Here is a 22,463-nt window from a genome sequence, read left to right as displayed (position 1 = left end):
TCACCACCTCCTGCAAAACACAAACAGGCTCAGATTTATTTAACTGCAGCCATTCCAAAATGCTGTTTTTACAAGGAGCTTACAAGTGTTTGCCTAAAGTTACATGAAGCTTGAATATTCCAAATAGTGCTGTCCTCAGTATCCAGGAAGAGTTTATGTTGTGTCATAAATTCATGCTTCAAAACTGCAAGCTAATAAAGCAGCACAAGCTTGGAAAAGGTTTTCAGTTCCCCTCTGTGCTGAAGTGGGACACATAATTACACTGAAGAAGGTAATGGGATTAGAAAGGTGAGATGGTGCAAGCAGTGGGACAGTTATACAGTTATATTGCAAAATAATAGCATAATTAAACAACCTTTATCTCTCCACCTGTTTGCTTCAATAAAATGCCATATTTAAAGCTGCTCCATCTCTTACCTGTGCAAGGTAACTCAGAGGATTCAAATGGGATGGAGAAAAGTTCAAAGGTAAACACAGAGAAAAGGTATTTTGTGCATATTTAGTGTGTTGAAGATGATATAAAACCCCACTCTAACCCTGCAGTGATGTCCTACCTGAAGATCCTTCACGTTTGGAAAGGGGATTCCAATGGTCACAACTGCCCTGGCGTTCTCATCACAGAAATCCAGCCCCTCACTGACCTTCCCCCTGCACACAGCTATCAGCAGAGCTCCATCTGCAACAGCACAGCAATTATCACACACATTATCCCAGGGAGAAGATGAGGATCAGGAGAAACTGTCACCAAAATCTGTTCAAGAGCTAGGATTATAAAATAGTACAATACACTGGCTGGAAAGGTGAGTGGCTATAAACACAGAGAGACTTGTTGGAGGGAGGAGATTAACTCCACTTTGATCAATAATATCCTGATTTTGACCATCAAATAATTTTACATTAGATAATACAGGGGTAATTACATATTTATAACTATATATAATTATACCTATAATAAATGTATTAATTATGCAAGAACAATGTGTACCTACAGCAAAATGTTAAATGTGAAATCTTGAATTTTCCTTGAGGAGTCTGCATCAGCCATTTTGAATGGCTGCAAAATGTACCTTTGTCTCCTTTAGATTTGATTGCATCATAGTAGATTTGCAGCAGCTCATCAAAGTCACTCTTGGCCCCTCCCTGGGGCTCTGCAATGACTGTTTTAACATCCTCCAGCTTCCTCCACAAGCCAGTGTGCATCCAACGATCCTTTAACTTGTCCAGCATCTGAAAACCAACAGAAAAAACCCATGTCAACTACTTGAACTGCTCAAATAAAGCACACAAAGGCATTTCTTTTGGGGAAGTTATATTATTCAGGTTTTGTATTTGGAAATGTAAATTTTCCCTCCATGCACAGAACCTCAGCAGTGCAGCACTTGGGAAACAGGGAGGGCACTCATTTTGCTAATTAGAAATAATGTAGATTTTTGAGTTGTCAAAGTAAAACTCTCTAAATGTATGACAGTGGTCACTAAAGAACTTCCGGTGGCATTCTTCAAAGTAGAGGAATGTCATCCAAAGAAAAATGGAAGTTCCCTGGTTTTTTGATTACTAAGTAAGATCAGAAACAAATTCCAAATTAATTAGAAACAAACCTTAATATCTTAAATTTCTAGAACACTGCAATATTTAAAAATTTGCAGAGAGAAGTTGGGGGAGGAAATATTCATGTAGGATTTCTCAGGCTCCTCTGCTTCTTGAAGAGCCCATCATTTGTTACACCCACCACATTCTGAACTGTGCACGTTTCACTCCGAGTCAGAACGTGTTCAAATCTCTCAAGCAAATAAACTTGTCCCGCTTTTACTGCAAATACTGAAAATGTTGCATTATAGAAATCAAACGTTTAAAATTAGCACAGAACCTGAAGTCAGCTGGTTGGGGGTTATTTAGCAAATGTATCAACTTCCACATTGAATTTTATCAAGTCAGGGAGCAAAAAAGTCCCTCCCTGAGCTGCCCTGGAGACAAGGACAAGGCAACACGTCCCAGAGTGAACCAAAGGCTCAGTGGACAGAATTCAATCCTCCATTTCACCCTTTTGCTGCTCAGTGATCTTCAGTGTGTTACTGACTCTGTGCAGTGTCTGAGGGTCAGAGACGAGATTTAAACTCCCAGATCCTGCAATAAGGGTTGTGCTCTGAATGTGTCTGCACTTCCCTCCACTCCCCTCCTGAAGACTTTTCCATATTTTGCTCCAGGCTCCATAAACTGCTCCATCTGGAACCTGCACTTGCCCTGCTTCATTCCTCCCAAAGCCACAGCATCCCTTCCCTGCAGCCCACTCGTTTCCAGTGCACTCCAGCCAAGCTCCAGGATCTTGAATGGCTGATTGTTACCAAAATAATCTGTCCCAGGTCCAAAGCCACACTTTAAGTGCTACTGTGAAGCAGAACTAATGACAACTAATTGTTGTCACATTTGAAAATTTATAGGAAACTGGTGACGAGGCCCTTTGCATTTTTCATGTTCTCAGCATTAAAGATCTGAAGTCCTTCTGTGACATGAAGAATTTGGATGGGTTCCTTACAAGAGGGGGATAAATGCTGTTATTTTGCATTTCCCCTGTCTGTCCCAGTCTCTGCTCAGGGAATTACTCTTGATTTACTACTGATGTGACACCATTAGCAAGGAGCACAGAGGGAGTAAGTGATGAGTATAGGAGCAGTTTCCCCCACACACAGAGCTGTAGCTGCAGAACAAATCAGCTCTGCTAAATGTGTCTGTCCTCCTGTCTGTCCCCTTCCCTCCCAGCTCTGCCATTTCCTGGCAGCATCCTGCCTGTAATCTCTTTTTCTAGAGAGGCTGTAACCCTGTGACTGAGCAATGAGTGTCCATCTTGCCATGCCAGCCTGCTGCTGTGGCCTCACTTCTTGGATGTGATGTGGAGATAATTCTGGGAAAGCAGAGCAGCAAACACATTACAGCTCTAAGTACATCCATTTGGGATGTGCCAGGGACTGGAACATCACTCACTTCCCACATTTCATTGCTGTGGAGCTGGGGCTGCCTGGGCCCCACTCAGCAATCCCTGCTGAGCTGCCTCCTGGCACTGCCAGGCAAAGGACACAGCAGAATTTCACATTTCCAGGGATAAAACCATCCAGGCTTGGACTTCCAAGGGTCACTCGCCCCTGGTTTTCTCCTCTCCTCTCGTCCCACCCAGTGGGATTTCTCACCAGCACAGCCCTAGGAAATGTTCTTGCTAGAAGGGCAAGATTCCTCACAGAAACTCCTTAATCCCTCAATTCCACTGTATTTCTCCTGCATTTGAAAAAGTAAAATTTATATTCAGAAAGGCAAAGGTGGCAGGAGAAAACCTTGATCCAAATTCTTAAGAAAACATCTTTTCTCTTTGTGGGTTGCCCAACCCCCCAAGCAAGTCCCCCTCTTGGGCCAAGCTTCAGGTTTCTTGTTTCATTGACAGCAACCATCACAACAGAAAAATCTGTGATTTTGATGGAAATATGGGAATTATTTATGAAATCTTTGGCAAGAATGGAGCAATTCATTTAATTCACACAACAGCTATTACCTCTTCCATTAATGGAGTTTGCTAGATATGGAAACTTTCCTTGTATCCACAAAAAACACAAGACCCATGGCATGGACAGACACTAAAACAACAGGAATTATGGAGCTGACTGAATACAAATAAATAAAATATAGAACACACACATGCCTCAGAAGAGCCAGGAACCAAGTGCGGGTTTCTCATAAAAAATAATTTCACTTTGGGTTGGAAAAGTGCAAATGGGAGCAAGATCTAATGCCAGGAATCACAGGAAGGAACCATTAATGCCCCCAGTCAGTCACTCCTCCTACCCAAGGGAATAATAGTTCCTGCACTGGAAGGCAGCCTGTGTATATTTTATTAAATCCCTTAAAAATGGATTCTCAAATGGTTTATTAACAAATGGTCTTCCTCCAAGAGAGCAGAAAATCTTGTTAGAAAGAATCTGTCATCTCCCCATGCACTGAGGGATGTTTACTGGGAGAGCTGTTCCCTTTTATTCCTCTCTGCCATTCAAAGCCACCTGTAAGCCTTGATCCATAACAACCTGGAGCTCAGTGTGGGGCTCTGCCATCCATCCAGGCCAGCATTCCCTCCTGAAGCAGTTTGTGAAGGATCCTGGAAGTTTGGGGATGGGGAGAGCTGTTTCCTCACCACCTCCTTCCCTTCTGCTGCACTCCCAAGTGTGCCCACAAAGGAGAAGCTTTGCCCCTTTTCCATTTGCTGCTTGGTTTTATCCAGTGCCAAAAACCCCATCAGGGGGCTCCCAGGTCACGAAGCAAACCCAGGTTTAATGTGTTTTACCCTAAGGCAAGTTGATTGTAATTTGCACCATTGGATCAAACTTGGGGAGTTAACTTCAGGGATGTGCTTTTCCTGCAGGATCCATCACCTGCTGACAGGGAGTTGTGGGGTAGGAAACAATTTAGAGAAGGTCTAACAGAAAAATTCTGGCTTATTTTAGCTCTTGTCCCGCTCATTTCTTTACATAAAAGATTTCAGCATTGATTCACATCATGAATGGCACATTCCTCGTCAGCAGAGGAAAAAAGGTACCACAGAAATAATCAAAAGTGCTTGGGGAAACAACAAAACTCCTAAAAAATATCCAAAGATGCTCCACAGCAGTACAGGACAAAAAGGAAAAATGACCTAAAAAGCACCTGACAGCAGCGTAAAATAGCTCTGACTTTACTGGGTAATTTACCAACTCTTAATTATTTCAAAATAATTATCATTGCAATTGCACTGTGTCCTTGTGCACCTGTAACACCACGAGCTGTTCTTGTTTCCCCCACATTTATACAATAACTGGACAAAAGGTATTTCAAGGCGAACACAACTTACACAAACATCTTGTAGCCCTTCTTAAAAACCTGCCATTATACTCTAAAATAGCCCCACTTCTTCAAACTTGGCTTTTTTAAATCTTGCTTCTGAGTAATGATATGAAGTCGCACTCTCCATTGTTATTCAAATATTCAGGGAGTTGGAGGAGAGAAAGGGAAGAGCCATTAGGTTTTTCTTAATAAAAATCACAGTATTGGCACCACTTGTTAGTGCAAAAAGTCTGAGCTCCCCGAGGGAGCAGCATTGATCTAAAAGCCTTTTCCCTGTGTTTGCTCCCAGGATTTTCTCTGTGAATAAGCACTGCTTCAAATCCAAGCGTGTCTCCAGTGGGCTGGAAACGTGTCTGAAGGGTCAAACAGAAGTTCTGCAGGCAGCACAAAACTCCAGAGATGGCAACAGGAGCTCAGAGGCTCCACGCTGGGTTTTCTCCAGGAGAACTTGGTTCTGACAGAACAACAGGACTCTGCTCCAGTGGGAATGAAAGGGAGGGACTGGGAATAAAAAAGGAAGACCCTGGGACTGAAATGGAGTGACTGGGAACTCAAAGGGAGCCCCTGGGACTCAAATGGAGTGACTGGGAATAAAAGGAAGACCCTGGGACTGAAATAGAGTGACTGGGACCCAAAGAGAACCCCTGGCACCCAAAGGGAGTCACTGAGGCCCAAAGGGAGCCCCTGGGAACAAAAGGGAGTGACTGGGCATGAAAGGGACGTCCTGGGAATAAAAGGATCCCCCTGGCACCCAAAAGGAGCTCCTGGGAATGAAATGGAGTGACTGTGACCCAAAGGGAGCCCCTGGCACCAAACAGGGCTCTCATCCCCCCCACCACTATGGAGAGAGACTCCTCCCAGTGCTGCTCTATCAGCATTGCTCTGCAGTGTTTGTATCTTGCCAGAAAAAAATAACAGGTGGCACAACCAATCAAAGAAGATAATTATTTTTTTTAAACTCTGAAAATTCTTAAATTCAGAGAGACTGTCGAGAAGAAATGCACTTCCTTTGATTTGCTACAAAATGTTTCCCACCATTTGGGCTGGCAGCAAATAAACCAAGTACAGGTGGGTTTGTATCACAGGACAACTCAGCCTCCACCTGCCTCCTCTCCTCCTTTCAGTGAAAATAAATATAAAAATTAAAGAACCCCACACACTCTGACAGGTCCTGCTGCAACTTGAAGCTCTTAGGCTGGAGGACATCATATTTTCCACTCTGCTGATGTCAAGGCCCAGATGTTTTTATCATGACTCTAATTCCAGAAATGATATTATTGCATTCCCTTCAAAAGCTGCCAGGAGGAGATGTGCTGAGTCAGCTGTTCCAATTTCTGTTCCAATCCCTCTGGTCCCAGGAGAATCACCTGGATGAAAGTTCTGCTTCCATTATAAAGGGATGGAACTGTCCCTTTATTAGTGATAATCCTAAAACACATCCAGTCATTAAATCAAAACATAGGGGCCTTAAAGTCCTGTTATTTCAAAGGGACCCTGGAGAGTGGAGATTTCACCCACTTTTTTTGGTATTACAGGTTTCTATTAAATTAATTTCTTCAAGGATTAAGATGGTTTGGAAAAGTAGAGAATTAGGAGAAGTTATTTGACAGGTCTTGAACTAAAAACTTTGCCCAAACTTGGTACCAAACAACCCAGAATCCTACAGGCAACTGAGCTCCAGGAATATTGGAACTCTTCACTTTGGGGAAAAAAAGGCAATTTTACAAAGAGTTTACCAATGTGGGGTCAGAGGATCACTGATTCATTCCATTTCCACTTTTAGTTAAAAAACAAACAAACCAAGCCCAAAACAAAAGCCAACAACAGCAACGAAAAAAAGGGTCTTTGAGGTTAAAAGTACACAGAAAGGAAACAACAGAAGGAAGAAAGGAAACACAGAAATAAAATGGGAATAAAAGATTGAAGGGACAAGAACAAACTGCCTGGAAGGATTGGTGTGAAAGGAAAATTGAGTTTCCTTCCAGAAACAAGAGGGAAAATATTTGGGCTAACTAACAATAAACTCTAATGTCCATTATCCCAATCTCTGAAATCCTTTTGGATTGCAAAGCACTCCAGAACTATTAAAAATATAACCCCATAAAAAGCACAGTATCCCTCAACAAAAGCAAAAGGGATGAAAAGCAAGCAAAGAAACCCAACCACAATCATCAAAACCACCAAAAACGATTCCCCACTTCGAGAAGGACTGAAAGAATATTCACCTCTGGGCCACAAATCATTCACCCAGTTGGCAGAATTAATTTACATTTCACCTTTTTTTCTTCTTATACGCCCCATACACTTCCTCAAAAGGTCATTTTAATTGTATTTTTCACCAACAAAAAAAGAGAAAAGCCTCAATTTTGCTCAGCACCCAGACATTTGCACTGCTCTGGGCTGGGACTCCACCAGCCAAGAATAACTGAGGCCACTGAATTATTTAAAGCAGTTGTTTGCACTCAATTAGATTTTCATGAAAGGTTAAGCAAGAGACTGATTCACAGCCCCTCCTCATGTTTATGGGAGGGTTCTAACACAAGATAAGGTATTTAAAATTCATTCATTTGAATGACTGAGCCAATGCAAAATAGAAAAGTGATTTTTCACCAAAAAAAACCCAGGTATTTTAAGCTTCAAATTTCATTTTTTCAGCTTCCAATTCTAACAGATTTCATTTTAAGAGAACGTGAAAATATCTGTGCTAAAATATTTCATTTTTGAGGTAAAATTCACTTTCAAAACAGAGCTTTAAATTCTCACTGTTAACAGGAAACTGGAGAGAAATACTAAACATCCACATAAACACACATGCACGGGGTAATCTTGTCTTTATGGACCAAAATTAAATCAATTTAATCAATTTTAAATTGATTTTAATGGAAATAGGCCTCACAAGGGCATTGCTCTTATTAAGCAAAGGTTCCACCTGCTTTTTTCTGCACATTTCCCAGCTATTTATTATATCAGGAAGCATCACCCAGGAATGCAGAGAAGAGTTCTGAACCTGCCTGGTTCCCTCAGTACAAATTCCAGCTGAATTCCTGCCTGATTTCCCTCCCCAAAGACCCACAGAGCGTCTGGAATGAAATGCTCCATAAGAGCAAAATGGAACATTGTAAAAAAAAAAATGGGATTATGACTCAAAGGGGCTGCACAGGGACCTGGAGTCGTGTCCCACATTGATTGTGATATTTTACATTCCTCCCAGAATTCTGAAGGAAGATCCCAGAAACTCTGAATTGTCCTAACAGGTACTCATGGAGTTTGTCCTCAGCACTCCTCCTGGGGAAAAAAAATCCCAGGAAAGAGCCAGGGGAAAATCCTGTCCTGGATTAGAAATCTACAGCACTGTGCTATTCCACTTAATCTATTTCTTCCCAGCAGAAAATGAGTTTGAAGGATAAAACTTTAAAACCATGGAAGTGTGATTTGTAAGAATTTCCATGGAAAATGTGTCTTTTTAAACTGAGAAGTACGGGATTTATTTTCTCAAAGGGAATTTGAAACAAACATGAAAGAAACTCAAATATTTGGAACCAAGAATGGTGTTGAGATCCCCACATATGGTGGGAAACGTGGGGTAAAACCTGTGCTCACCCACACAGACAATGAGAGGAAATAAAAAATAAAATTAAAAAAAAAAAAAAAAAAGGAAAAAAATTAAATAGATAAAGCTACTGCTCAACACAACTCCATAATTCAACTGAACCCTGACCACGGTGAAAAACCTCCGTATTCTGAACAAGATTCTGATCACCATGTGCACACTCCAGCACAATCAAAGGTGAATAATTCATCATCATTTTCAAAGGCAAAGTATGCATCACTCAGCTTGGGGGCAGCACGGGGGATTTCACTGGCAGGATTTTTCTTTGGGGACAGTGACAAAGTGCCGCTCGCCAGCAGGAAACTGAAGCACTGAAGTGTGTTCCATGTGCCATAAATCAACACTGCAGCCACAGGATGTCTCTCTGGTCCCAACATACCATCAATTTTTCAAGAAGCTCCTTAAATAATGGAAAACGTGAACGGCGACAACAGTAATGAAAAATGAAATGTTTTGCACGCCAAAGACTTTAGAATAACACGGTTAATATGTTGCCTCTGCAGCTAAAGAAGCTTTTTTTATAGAAATCTTCTCCCAAAAAAACCCAACATGTTTGTCCCCCAAAGAAGGTGGAGAATCTTTGTTCAGGCTCTGAGCTCCGTGGCAGCTGTTTAGGAACAACCTGGTTCAAAACAGGGTTTCTTTCTGTGGTTTTAAAATCAACCAAGACAGCAAGTTCTGTGTTCCAGGAAGTGCTTGTACATCCACCCTAGGCTATCATTACACCTTCCCATCCCAGGGAGGGAAAAGCCTTCATGCAGAGAGTCCTCAAGAATAAAAAAAAAAGATTTTAAAAGGATGGTTTAAATCCTGGTGTGGAATAAAAAGGGAAATGATGAACTGGTCATGGATGAAGTCAATATTCACACTGAATGCTGAATGTCAGCAGTCACTGCTGCTCTTCCCCAGCCAGAAGCCAAGCTCAGTCATCTCTGACCTGTTTGTTTTTTCAGAATAAAGGGAAATAAAAGAACCCCAGGTTGTGTTAGTGGCACATGAGCAGTGAAGCACAGAGCCCCTGGGAGAAGGGAGCCTCACCCTGGGCCAGGAGCTGCCCCAGGAGCTGGGACAGGCCACTCCTGGCCCTGGGCCCTGCCCCAGGTGCCAGGGGACAGCTCTGAGCTGCCTCTGCTCCCTAAGCCAAGCCCAACAGGAAATGTTTAAGGTCCCCCCATCACAGTTATTAGACAATTCTAATTAAATAAATAAGCTAAGCATTTCTTCCAAGCACCTGGACTCGATCCCTTCTCCCTCCTCACCTTCTGTTCCCCTTAAAAAATACAAACAGAAAGCAATAAACAGACTTTTCTGATTCTTAGGAAAAGAATTTCTCATCTCCTGATCAAAAATAGGAAGTAAAAGCTGAAAATGTAGTTTTTACTGTAGCACTTTGCGAGTTACTTGTTTTGAAATATTTTTGCTAAAGATTAGTCCACTACTGAGCTGTAAAATGAATCAAAATGCAAGGAATACTCTTAAGAATACATCACTCACTAATTAAATGTTCTCACACAGGAGCTTGCTTACCCTATCAGGAGGTCAAACTGATTTTTCTCATTTTCTAAGCCACCAATTGATGGCTCCCAGGCCCCCCCAATGATGTCAAATTTTTCTGAATTTGAAGTAGCCCAAGTATTCCCTTCAAAACATTTGACATTCAGATTCTTGGAGGAGCTGTTACACTGCTGATGCAGAACATGCTCCCTAAATAAATCCTTTCCAGTTATTTCCTCCCATATCTGGAGTTTTTCACACATGAAGAAGTCACATCTCTCCTGCATCAGGCACTGAATCTTTCACAGACACGGCAAAGGGACCGAGAACTCTGCAGGTTCTAAAAGTTCAGAACATTAATGTTCAAATAACCTGGGCAGGACACACCTTCTAAAGAATAATGTTGCTTATGGATATTATTCCCTGTTCACAACTGCTTTCCTTCCCTTTTATTAAAAGCTCCTGAGGAAAAAGACATGTTCACTCTGTTATTTACTATCAGGACTCCCATCACTCACAGAGTGCAAACTTCTCGACTGTGAAAACTCATTTTCAATGCAGTTCCTACTTAAATAGGAGGGAAAATATGCAAGCAGCAAGTGTTAATTACAAGGAAATTGGAGCATGTGTTAACGAGCTACAACAATTCAGCTTGCAGCACTTTGACAAGTCAGAGCTCAGCAGTGAGAAACAATAATAGATTTTTCGTTCATTTTCCCGATGCTGTCTGCTCAGGGTATTGAAATTAACAGCGTAATAAAATATTCAACTGCCCAACTCTCAGGGTGTGAAATCCACAGGCCAAACGCTCATCTGCCAGCGTGGCAGATGATTTTTTTCGACACAATCTCCAATAATCTGCCACGACTGTCGCTCCGGATCGCGCTTTATCTGACGAGCAGCACCAGCAGCAAGGAGCTGCTCCGTGTAAAAAGCAAGTGCCACAGGGCACCTGAATTATTGCACAGCCTTTGCTGGTCACCACAGCAGTTCAGCAGAGTCATGAGCAGGGTGTTTGTTCGTGCTTTGCAGGCTGGGGTTGGAGAAGAGAATGCGGGACTCAAAGCACACGTGGGGATTTCCCCTGGGCTGAGGGAACGTTCCAGCACAAGGAGGAACAGAGTGGGAAAGGTCTCAGGGCAGGGACAGCCAAGAGCTCCAGTCCCAGTGCTCTGCACAGCAGCAGCAGTCACTGCAGGGCATTCCTTTCATATCACCTCACCCACATTTCCAGTCACCCAGAAGATTCACCTGAGTGCCTCTCCAGTCCTTTGGTTAGTTCACAGGCAGGCAGAGCGAGTTAAGGAAGCTGCAAACTCACACCAACAGCTTCACAACATCAGCCACAGTGAAAAAAATCAGCATTTCCAGAGGAGGATCTTTATAGATACTCCAATTACAGTCAAGCACTGGAAAATATGTTAAAAAAAACCCCAGAAACACGAAAATGTTTCATCCTTGAAACTGAAAACAAAAAAGGAGGAATGTGCAATATCATCTCTTCCCCTGAGCTGCCTCTGACACTTCTCTGACCTCCTGATGAGCCACCACAGTTCACAAAGCCACCTGGAAACTAGCTAGGAAAAAAACGAATAAAAGGGATAAAAACTTTTCCTTTGCTCAGGAGATCCACAGAGTAGCACAAGAACAGTCACAGGGACAGGGGGAAGAACCTGCTCATTCAGCCACAGGCTCCCAGATCATCTCCTCTAAGGTCTCAAAGCACCTCTAACATTTGGATTGTCTAATTTCCCAGAATTCAGGAAAATAATTCCCTAACTGGTGTGTACATCTATGATCCTCTCATACTATTTAAGAAGAAAAACAATTTTGCAATTATGCAGATTGTCAGTTATTATCCCCAAAGACAAAATGTTATCCTGGCCTGCTGTTGGGTAACCAAGCAGTGGGGAAAAAACAACCACCAAAACTAACAAAACTCAGACAACTCAAGGTCAAAAAATTCTAAAATTGAAACCTTCTAATAAATCATTAAAGTTTAGGAGAACACTTCAATTGTTCCTTTGCAGAATCCAGCAGTATTCTGGCTGTGAGTTTGCTGTAGCCTCTTGTAATCCCACAAGAAATGATCCAGCCAGGGTGTGAATTGCCAGCTCCAGCTGCAAATTTACTTTGGCAGAGTTGGATTGAACTGATGACATTAAAGATAAATATTATACACCTGGTTATACCAAAACTCTCATTCCAATTATTTCTGTGTGGAGTTTATCATTGTTTCTGCTGGTGGTTTTTTCTATTTGAAGCAATTTCACAGCAGTGTCCAAAGCAGAGCATAGTGCTGTGAGGGAATGGTTAAAATCTTCCCTCTCACACAAAGGTTTTTTACAGACATTTCTATGCCCAAGTCAATGGGAAAAGCAAACTGTAGACTTGAGGAATCACATTAAGATTTACAGAAGCTCTTGGAGCTCTCAGAAGCACCTCAGATAATTGTATTTTTGGATGACTGTGAGCGCCTCAACAGAGAGACAGTTTCTGTGACTGATATTGAAATGATGGAAAACAGAGAATTAAACTGAAAGTAGATACTGTATATGATTAATGGGGGAAAAAAACCATAAAACATAAATAAGCTGAGCTAAAGTTCAAAAAGAAAACTCCCAGTGCAGGGGAAGAGCAAAAAACAAGCAATGAAGAAATAATAATAGACAAGTAAAATGAAATTCTAGCTGCATTTATTAGGTGCAAATGTTGAAATTAATAATTTGGGAGCCATCAGAATTCAGCTTTTTTAGAGCACATTTTCCCCAAATCATGGCCCATCAGACAGGAATCACTTCTCCAAGATTCCCACCAGAGGAAAGATGAAGGACCAGCTTTAAACCTGGCCAGGAGCCTTTCCTTCCAAAGAGAAATAAAACCCCAAAGGGTCACTGTGGTGACAGTGGACACCAAAACAACTCCTGGCACTTCCAGGGCACTGCTCAGTCCAGAGTGCCAGGACAAGCCTCAGGGGTTGTTTCATCACTGCTCATCACCTGCTCCCCTTTGAGGCAGAAGGTGCCAGGATTCTGTCCCTAAAGCCCCCTGCACCTTTGGGCTCTCTCACCTGCTGTCACAGCAGCACTGCAGATGTCTGGCTCAAACAAATGAAAGAGAAAACCTCTCCCCTGGGAGCAGAAAGTGAGCATCATGATTAATTTATGATTATTTCGTAACTCACTCCTGAAATGCCAAACCTGTTTAAAGGCTTCTTCCTTTCCATCCCAAGGATGTTGGGCATTGGCTGCAGTCAAAACATCTAAAATTGGATGACACATTGAGACATTCTCCCTTCCTGTAGCGTTTGTAGGCTGTAACTGTGTCAATTACATTCTCCAACACTAAAATTGTGCAGAAAGTTAATGCTGATGTAACTTTAAAGAAGAAATTTCTGTCATAAATGACACAAACAGATCCCAACACGGTGCAAATATTTACACACAGGAGTAAATCTCTTCTTCAAAGCCCTCCTACAGCTGTCAACAGCAACATCAAGGAGAATATTACCCTTGATGAAGCATAAAACACAGAAATACACCCAGCAGAAAAAGTGCAGCATTTTTATGGGACTTAGTGGATAATTCCTCGGAGCCCCATCTATGGTGCAAAGAGCTATTTTCCTATTTAATTTCAAATTCACCTTTTAATTGCACGAACCTAATGGTTTCCAATTTTTCCTCCACACATAATCCAAGCGAAAAGACGCTGTGGAATGTTTCTCTCTTATCTGGATATTGTCATTTTACTGTCTCAAACTTCTAAAAACGAGCTTTTGGCTGGGGAGGAAATCAGACAGCATCAGGCCTAGTGGGGAAACCCTGCACTTGCTCAATGTCTGTGGCTCTTACATAGTTCCAGATGTTCAGAACATTAATAATGCACTAACTCAAAACCTCTTTTTGAAACTTTAGAATGTGCAAATTGCATTAAAACCTCTTTGCCCTCATTAATGGTATTGTTACAATCCCAGTACTCTGGAAAATGTTTTTTGGCATTTGTTTAACTTTGTGATATTGCCATTTACTCATTTTAACAGCCAGTGCTCAAATCTTAATGCTTTTAATAGGCTGAGCTAAACAGACTACCATCCTTTGGAAATTTATTGAAGTAATTTATTAAATAAGTAAAAGTTGTCTGAAAGCAGCATTGCTTTGTTTTATTGATGGCAGAAAAAATGGGTTTCTTATAATTTATTTACAAACCCATGTTTCAGGAAAGTTTTAGGAACAAAAATATTGTCCTTTCAGAGCTCTATTCATTGTCTGTAACTGAAGCACTTCCCGAAAACAGGGATTTCTACCAATCTCATGTGTCTCAATAAGAAAAGGCTCTGTCTGAAATGAAGAAGAGCCAGACGTCGAGAATTAATCATGAAATGAAATCCCTCCCTCAGCCTGTCATATCTGAGGGTGCCACATTTACCTCAGGCCAGGGCTGAAATCCACGTGGTCACAGCCAGAGGTTAAACTGAGGCTCCTCCTGTTGATTCCAAACAACTCCCCTGAACCTGAAGATTCCCAGTCTGCTGAAAGCAGCTCCACGCTGCTCAGAGTTAATTAATATTGTTAATTCCTGCCTGTCTGGAGCTGTGGGAGGGTGCCAAGAATGGTTTGTCAGCACAAGGGCAAACAACACCTGCCTGAGAGTCCTGGGCAGGTTTGGTGGATACCTGACACAGGGAGAGGAGCTCCAGCCCAAAGGGATTTGCTGTCACCCAATCCTGGCTGCTCCCACTCCAGAACACATCATCAGCCCAGAGAGCAGGGAAATGGGATGAGACTGACAGAGCCTGAACTCTGAACTACCAGCTCCTGAAGACAAATAAAATCTCTACTGTGAAATTTAGCATTTATTTTTGCAAGTGTCATCATTATAGCCTTACTCCAAAATCCTCAAGGAGAACAGCCAGTGCAATGCAGCATTAATCATTCATATGCTAATTTATGCTAATTGATCATGGAATAGTTTGGGTTACAAGGAACTCTTAAATGAGATCCAGTCCAAACTCCCTGCTACAAACTCGGGTTTTCAAGCAGAGAATTCTTATCAATTCCTGAATTTTCCTGTTGAAAACACTCATTCAAACCCTTTTCAACTACAACTGGACAAATTTTGCTTCCAGGTGGTGACTCCTCAATTAGCAAACCCAAATTAACCAACAATGCCTCAGGGAACACACCAAACCAAACCAACATTAACATCATTGTCCAAAGCTTCTTTTGTTTTTAAAAAAAAAAAAAAAAAAAAAAAAAAAAAAAAAAAAAAAAAAGAAAAGAAAAAAAGCTACTAAGAAAGGTCAGTTAATTCATCATGATGGATTATCACTAAAATTTATAAGCATTAGCATTTTTCTCCTTGCTGGCTAGGCTGACTTTGATATGACACATATTGAATGAATCATCCAAGATGCAGGCACCAAGGCAAGATATATCTTAATGCAGACAGGTTGGCAACATGAGCCCTAATGGGCCTTATCTTAATCTTGTTTAAAAGCATCTTAGATTTCTGAGCAATCTTTTCACCTTCTGATATTCTCTTTTATAGAGTGTTTTTTTGCTGGAGCTGCTACTGATTTTCACATAAATGCATTTTTGTTGCATAGTATCACCGGTTTTAGGAGCCTTAAAAATGATGGAGGGTTGGAATTTAGTGAATGTTAAGAGCAAGCTGATTTTTAAAAAAGTCAGTGTGCCACAACTCCAACAATGATACTAAAAATTTCCATGTTGTTTGTGAATTACCCCACACGAACCAGACACCTACCAAATGTGGGGATGTACAGCTGATGGGTTGTTTGCCCATTCATGTATTTTTTTTCCACTGCATTAACTCCATATATTTGCCATTTTAAACAGTCAGTCTTCAATTAAAAATACATTTACTCAAATACCTGGTTAAGATAAAGGGAAATGTCTCTACTACTGTTTTTTTCTCCATTCACATTGTAGGTAGTAATTCCAAACTGAAATTCAATGTACATACCAAACTAAATTCCAGCTCCATCAAATTACCTGGATAGAAAGTACTTAAAATTCAGAGCATTGTCCTCAGCCTTCCAGATATGAAAAAAACCCTTTATCTGTCACTTATTCCAAAGTTGAACCTCAATTCATAAAACAGATTGAGCCATCAAAAAATCTGCTTAACTCATAAAAGTGAGGTACATGACCATGTGTATTAATCAGATCCTGACAGCCTTGAAAAATTCCTTTGAAGGCTACAGCATTTTAAAGAGAGGCAGCAATTTCCTGTGAAAATCACTTTTGAAATGCAAATATTCTGTGTGATGATGAAGGAACCTTGTTTTCCCTGCACTAATGTGCTTACATTATTCTGTATTTTCAACATATTAATCTCAGACTTAAAGGCAACCCAAGCCCGAATAAAAGTAGTAGGAAGAAAAAGGGCATCCATAGAAAAATATTGGCAATGTGATTTCAAAATATCATCCTTCAATTGTCTGCAATTTCTATTTATCAATACTTTGCTGGGCTCGGGGAGTGTTCCTACAAAGAACAGAACACTCCGTGTGTGTGGGGTGACCTTTCAGTGAGGCAGAAGGGCAGGGAGGGGGAAGGTTCCAGAGCTGGCCAGAAATTGTTTTCCTCCTTTATTAAATGTCATTACCGAGTCTCTCTGTACTTGCAATTCACATTACTATTCTCATCAAAACTTTCATAAATATTTGTCAGGCCGATATTTCATAAATATTTGTCAGATTAAGTCTCCAACATGACACACTTGGAAAGATAAGGCTTGGAAACTGGAAGATGCTCCAGTTAAATTCTTTAAATAAATTGGAGATTTCCTGTCAGATCATTTCCTTTGCATGGAAGCGCAGAGTTTTGTGAGGTTAAATAAATTTATGGTCGGTAATCCGCTTTCTTCAGGGGCTTACATTACCTGGTCTGATGTGGTCACCTAATGGTTACTGTCAGGAATTGCACTGTGGTTCCAATTCCTGAAGACACCCAGGCAAGAAACAACCCTCCCTCTGCAACCTGCCAGTTAAATAACGAAAGATGATGGGTTTGTAAAAAAAGAATAAAAAGCTTTTATTTCATTTTGTAAAATATTCTCTGTTTAGGATGCTTAGGGATGAGGGGAAAGGTCTGAAATTCTATTTCCATCATGTTGGGGTTTTTAGTCATTTAGTAGGATTTCTTTGAGATTTTTTTTGAGAGGTCTTTGTGTTTTGTCTGTTAAAATGATTTTTAAAAAATTATAAGTAATCATTTTAAATTTAGAAAGTCACACCCTTGCAAGCACCACAAGAAAAATGAGTATGAGTTACAGAATTATCTTGCAGGTTTATATTCCTGTTCCTGACCATAAACAGTAACAACAAATAGAGAAGAAAGCAGAACTACTGGGAGATCCAGATTAACCATAATTAGATAACTGTTGTCAGTGAAATTAGATATTACATAGTTTGAAATGGAGAAATTTGATTCCTTTCAGCCAATGTCAGTGAGCAATTCCCCTGACTAAAGAAAAATACACTCCAATCTCCAATGCACTGAAATGGAACAAGAAACGAGGGAAGGAGAAGCTAACTGGATGAATTCTGCATTCTGATAGCACAGAGAGAACATGCAAAGGCACTCGTGCTGCTGAGTTATATAGAAAGTATCATTTCATTATGTGATTTTTTTTTTTTTCATTAATAAACGATTTCTAAACCTTCAGGGAAACGACACAAGGAAAAGCTATGGATCTGGCTGGTTTGATGGTAATGCTAATTGAAATGATTGGCTGTGTTAGTAAGTACATCTGCTGAGGAAAACCAAACATGTTTGCTCCTGAAAACAAACCTGAATGCCAAGCAATAACAATATAATCCCACTGTATCACAGTCCATTTATTTGATAAACATTTCGTTATGCTGATGCACAAAGCAGATCACACAGCGCATTCTCAAAGGCGTGTGGTATGAGGGGAAGAACAGGAATTCAGCTTTCCTTACCTTATAGGATGGCAAAAAGCACAGAATCCCCTGGCCAAGTGTCTGACAGACGGAGAGCAGCAGAGCTCCCACCTCGTCCTGGAACTCGAAGGTCTCGGTGTGCTGGAACGTCGCGCACAACTTGCGCCCGTTGGGGCCCGCTCCGACCGTGCCAACCCAGACCTGGGAGAAATTCACAGGGAGAAAGGGAATGCTAAACCAGGCTGCACGGATCACAGCAGCTTCAGTAAGGAAATTTTAAGTGTGAAAGAAACAGTTCTTAAAGTAGTTTCGGTACCTGAAGTGTGGTAATTGATACGTGGTGGCTGTTAGCAATATAGCACGGGCAGGTTTTTCAGGGAAATGTGTCTAAAAATCGCCTCTTTATTAATTTGGAAATGTCTTTTTTGCACTGCATTAAGCCTGGGCCTTTCTTTTAACTGACAGAATGGGTTTGCCACCCCTTTGATTTGGGTTTTGTACCATGGGCAGCATCAGAGCTCAGGAGAGGGAGCAGCCACGGCCAGTTTACCTGGGAATTCCGGATAACATGATTCGCCTCCAGCTGAATGGAAAACTTCACCCCCAGCTCTGAGGAGAAGGAATCCATGGGAGAGAGTGTGCCTGATGTCAGAACAATCGTTCTAACTTCATTTAAGTCAGAAAAAGCCTAGGTGGGAGAAAGAAAAGCAGGAATTTAGAAAACCCACACAACCCCTCTGAGATCTGATGCATATTTGTTATCACTCAGATTGTTTTAGGTTTTTTCACACTCAGCTCACCACAGCAGGGTTCAAGCACCAGAAATTCAGCATGTGCACGAGAGTTTTCTGCCTTGAACTCTTCCTGTGCTTGGGCCTCGTGAAGAAGGAACTTGTATCTGCATCATCACGTTGGTTTTCAGTCATCCAGGTGTAAGTTTGTTGTAGAGCAACCCTGTAATCATCTGCAAACCTACAGAGAGAGAGAAATATCAGTAAAAATGACAATGAAGCAATCAAACAGTGAGCATTCAGCTCATAAATGTTAGGCCTGACCTGCTGTTCTCTTTGAAGAGACAGGAAAGGACCATGAACAGGCCTTTGAGCACGATCTGTGTTGCAGGGCTCACAACTGGCACCTCAATAAGTTCCTCTCTCCCATGCATAGACACGTTTTCCTCTTTTTCCAGGACAGCAACAAGATGTTTCTGCCAGAGGTAAATTCCATATTAACAACATTCTAAGTGTCCTCTCAAAAGCAAAGTTAATAAAGATACAAGACTGTCAGCTCACTGCTTTAAAAGTTCATTTAAAATACCTATAAAGTCAGAGGGAAAGGGGCAAAGAAGGGCCAAGGGAAAGGGAGCAATACTTTCAATTTTTAACAATGCTTTTAACATATCTGGCTTACACAGAAAGGAGGAGTCAACTTGAAAATAGGGTAAAAACATTTCAACACTCAATAAAAATGCAGCTGGATAGAACAGGCAAAAACACCACTGGCTGAATGGTTCAATTCAAATAATTGTATGTGAGCAATTTTATCCTTCAAAACATTGATTCTCCACAAATTCCAGTAGCTCCAGTGGATTACTCCTGAGTTTTCAGCAGGGATCATTTTCAGACAACTTTTCAGTGTTGCAGTAAATGAAAAGCTCTGTTTGCATTTAACTTACGTGCATTTTAAGATGTTTAACACCATCAATATTACACACGGTGGTGCTCATTCATACAGCACACAGCATTACCTGTAAAATGGGAAAAGTAATCCCAGTTATTCCCATCCTGTGCAAAAAGCTGAGCATTTCTTTGCCACTCCACACCTTACAGGCAGTTTCATAGGCTCTCTCCACCAGCTGCCCAGAGCTCTCCTGCAACCAGCTGAAAGAGAGAAAAAGCAGAAATCATTTCAGCATTGATTTTAGAGATTTAGAGACACTTTGCACGTACAAAGCAAACCTCAAAAATTGCACCAGACTTCTAAGATGATGATAAATGTTTTACCACATGTAAGGAGAGAGGTTCTGCTTTTCCTTTATGCCTGTTTTTCACTGTTGAACTCCTGTGGAACTGCTTTGGATGCAGCTCATTGGAATGAGAAGAAAATTTCTCCCCACATGTTTATACTTCATATAATAGATAATAAAGAAAAGGAATTAAAATGTAATTTCCTTTTATGATATGTCAGGCTCGTTCAAGCAAGACTTCTGCTGCATATCTAAAGCCACTCATCACTACTCCAACTGCTGCAGGTTGCTTTATCATCCCTGTAACCTGCTGACTTTCCAATTAAGAACAAATCCTGAGGCATGAAATGAACACTTTTCATATTTACTCATGGAAGGGAAAGTGGGGTAATAAAAAGTGCACTTTTATACCTACCCACAGGTATTGGCAACTGCTGCAACTAGAAGCAGAATTATAATTGCAATACAATGCAAAATGTGATTGACTGCTAAAAGCAGGAGCTAAACACAGAGCTGATCTCATTTGTGGCAGAGCTGGAATTTTCTCTGAGTGAGCACGTGCTCCCTCATCCCTGCAGTACCACAAGACCTTGTCTCTGCTGGAAAAGCAGGCAGCTCCCTCTCTCCCAGGAAAGGCTGGAGCTGTCTGCTCCATCAGAAGGCAGGAGGCATCAAACAGACAGCTGTCAGTGCTGCAACAGCTCAAAAGATTTACCTGCAAAACCAGTTCATCATTATCAACTCAAGAGCAAGGCTCTGGGACTGTTTCAGTTCTAGATTTCCTGCCCTGTCACCACAAATAATCTGATCCATGGAACAATTAAAATATAACTTCCCTTCTGCCAGGTTAAATGCAAACAAAACCCCACAAATACTGCCACAACAATCATTTCTTTGGCTGTAATTTCCTTTATCTCGTTAAGGAATGGTGATCACTAACACAGGCAGAATTTGGCCACAATTCCTCCAATGTGACATCAAAAAGACCTGGAATTGAAATTAGGACAAGGCCCCTATGACAGGAATTTAATAGATTTACAATGGATAAAACACTACAGGAAGTGTAAAATGTTTCCCTGTTACGAACTTCAAACACCATCACATACTTTTGAAATAATAAATGCAAATACAAACTTAACAGAATGGACAAAAAGCACCAAAAACCACCCTAAATTCTCCAATAAACTCCATCAAACATTAAAGCATTTACTTGCAAAGCCTGTTATATTATTTTTTGAGCTAAGCAGGAAAGATAAATAAAATTAGCTTGATTCCCAGAAAGCTATCTCTGGTTTTAAAGTGAAAATTGCTGTATGCAGTATTTCCAGGAAAAGAATGAATGGATGTTGCGCACATGCCCTCAATTCCAGGAAGAGTATTTGCTGCTTCCCTCAGTACCAGAAAATTCCACTGTTGACACAGCATATTCCATTGATCAGTGCTGCTAAATGTGCATCTCAGCAGCGGGGCCTGCCAGCACACCTCCACTGCTCTAGCTGCAAACTCCTCCCAGAGGTCACTGCAGCACCTCTGTGGCACTAAGCCCATCCTTAAGTGCTTTCTGGAATGAGGGCCCAGCATCTTTACAAGTAAACTAAGATTTAATTTTTTTTTTAGCTCCCCATGCATTTGGCAAAGCCATGTCAATGTGCAGGGGCATTTTACCTATTACTGCCTCTTTACACCCACTCTGCTGCTTTCCAGCAACTGCTTTTCATGCTGCTGGCAGATTTGCCAGGACAATCAACCTTAGTTTTCCTGATAAGGTTAAAAAGCTTGAGGCAATCAAATCTTCAGCCACGCTGTTCTTATCTTTTACTGAAGTTTAACATTTGAAATATCCAAGGTAGGAGAATTGGCTTCTGCCAAGCAGAAAAAGTGCCTTGTCTCTGTGTGACACAAACATTAACTCTGGGAAGGGAGTGAGGATGGGAGAGTGAAACTCTCCTGTGCTGTGCTGCAAAATGAAGATACTGCACACACTAACCTCAGTTAACTGCAAAGCCACTTGTAGTATTATTCACTTTATTCTGCTGACTTTGATACTTTTACTTCACCCAAAAGACTTTGCCCTGGACCCTTGTTTCTCCCTGGGCTTCTGTCCATTTCCTTTTATTAAATCCCCTCTCATGATTTTCAACTTATGTCCAGCTCTCCCCTCCCAGGAAGCTGTTTCCCAGAGGAAACAAAGGGCATGACTGACAAATTCACTTTCGACTAGGAAGAATTTGGTGGATTCCAATCTGATTCCAAGAACAGATTCCAACTCATTCCAAATGCTTCCTGTCCAAGGCTCTGAAAACATTCTATAAACATGAACTGATTCATTCTTTGACAAAATAATGCTATTATTATTTGTCAGATAAGCAAACAGAAACGTGTGAAATACAAAATCCATCTTAAAAAAATTTTCATACCGAGCTTTACAAACCAAGAGTCTAAAAAAGCCCCCATAAAGAGCAGCACATGATTCAAGACTTTTCAAAAGAGAACTTCAACGTTTCCATGTGAGACCAGCGGATTTTTTAAATACATCAAACCCTGTGGATTCCTTAAATCAACATAAATCCAACAACTGCACAGCTTTAAGTGTACCTTTGTTGCGT

The 22,463-nt window shown here is 41.1% G+C and overlaps 1 protein-coding gene across 1 annotated transcript in view; it reads right to left on the bottom strand.

Annotated features, from left to right (window-relative positions):
- Window positions 1-22,463, bottom strand: part of BRIP1 (BRCA1 interacting helicase 1) — a 47,318-nt gene that overhangs the window by 14,828 nt on the left and 10,027 nt on the right. The window contains exons 10-16 of the mRNA XM_066333510.1: window positions 19,639-19,771; window positions 18,947-19,098; window positions 18,692-18,863; window positions 18,442-18,579; window positions 17,931-18,092; window positions 1,068-1,227; window positions 555-676 (exon numbers count right to left, since the gene is read on the bottom strand). Coding sequence (XP_066189607.1) covers window positions 555-676; window positions 1,068-1,227; window positions 17,931-18,092; window positions 18,442-18,579; window positions 18,692-18,863; window positions 18,947-19,098; window positions 19,639-19,771 — 1,039 coding nt within the window. The remainder of the gene's footprint in view (window positions 1-554; window positions 677-1,067; window positions 1,228-17,930; window positions 18,093-18,441; window positions 18,580-18,691; window positions 18,864-18,946; window positions 19,099-19,638; window positions 19,772-22,463) is intronic.

This window comes from Sylvia atricapilla, chromosome 20 (assembly GCF_009819655.1).
Source record: "Sylvia atricapilla isolate bSylAtr1 chromosome 20, bSylAtr1.pri, whole genome shotgun sequence".
NCBI classification, from domain to species: Eukaryota; Metazoa; Chordata; class Aves; order Passeriformes; family Sylviidae; genus Sylvia; species Sylvia atricapilla.
Note: the sequence above shows the minus strand (reverse complement) of the source record. Positions and strands in the feature narration are given on the sequence as shown.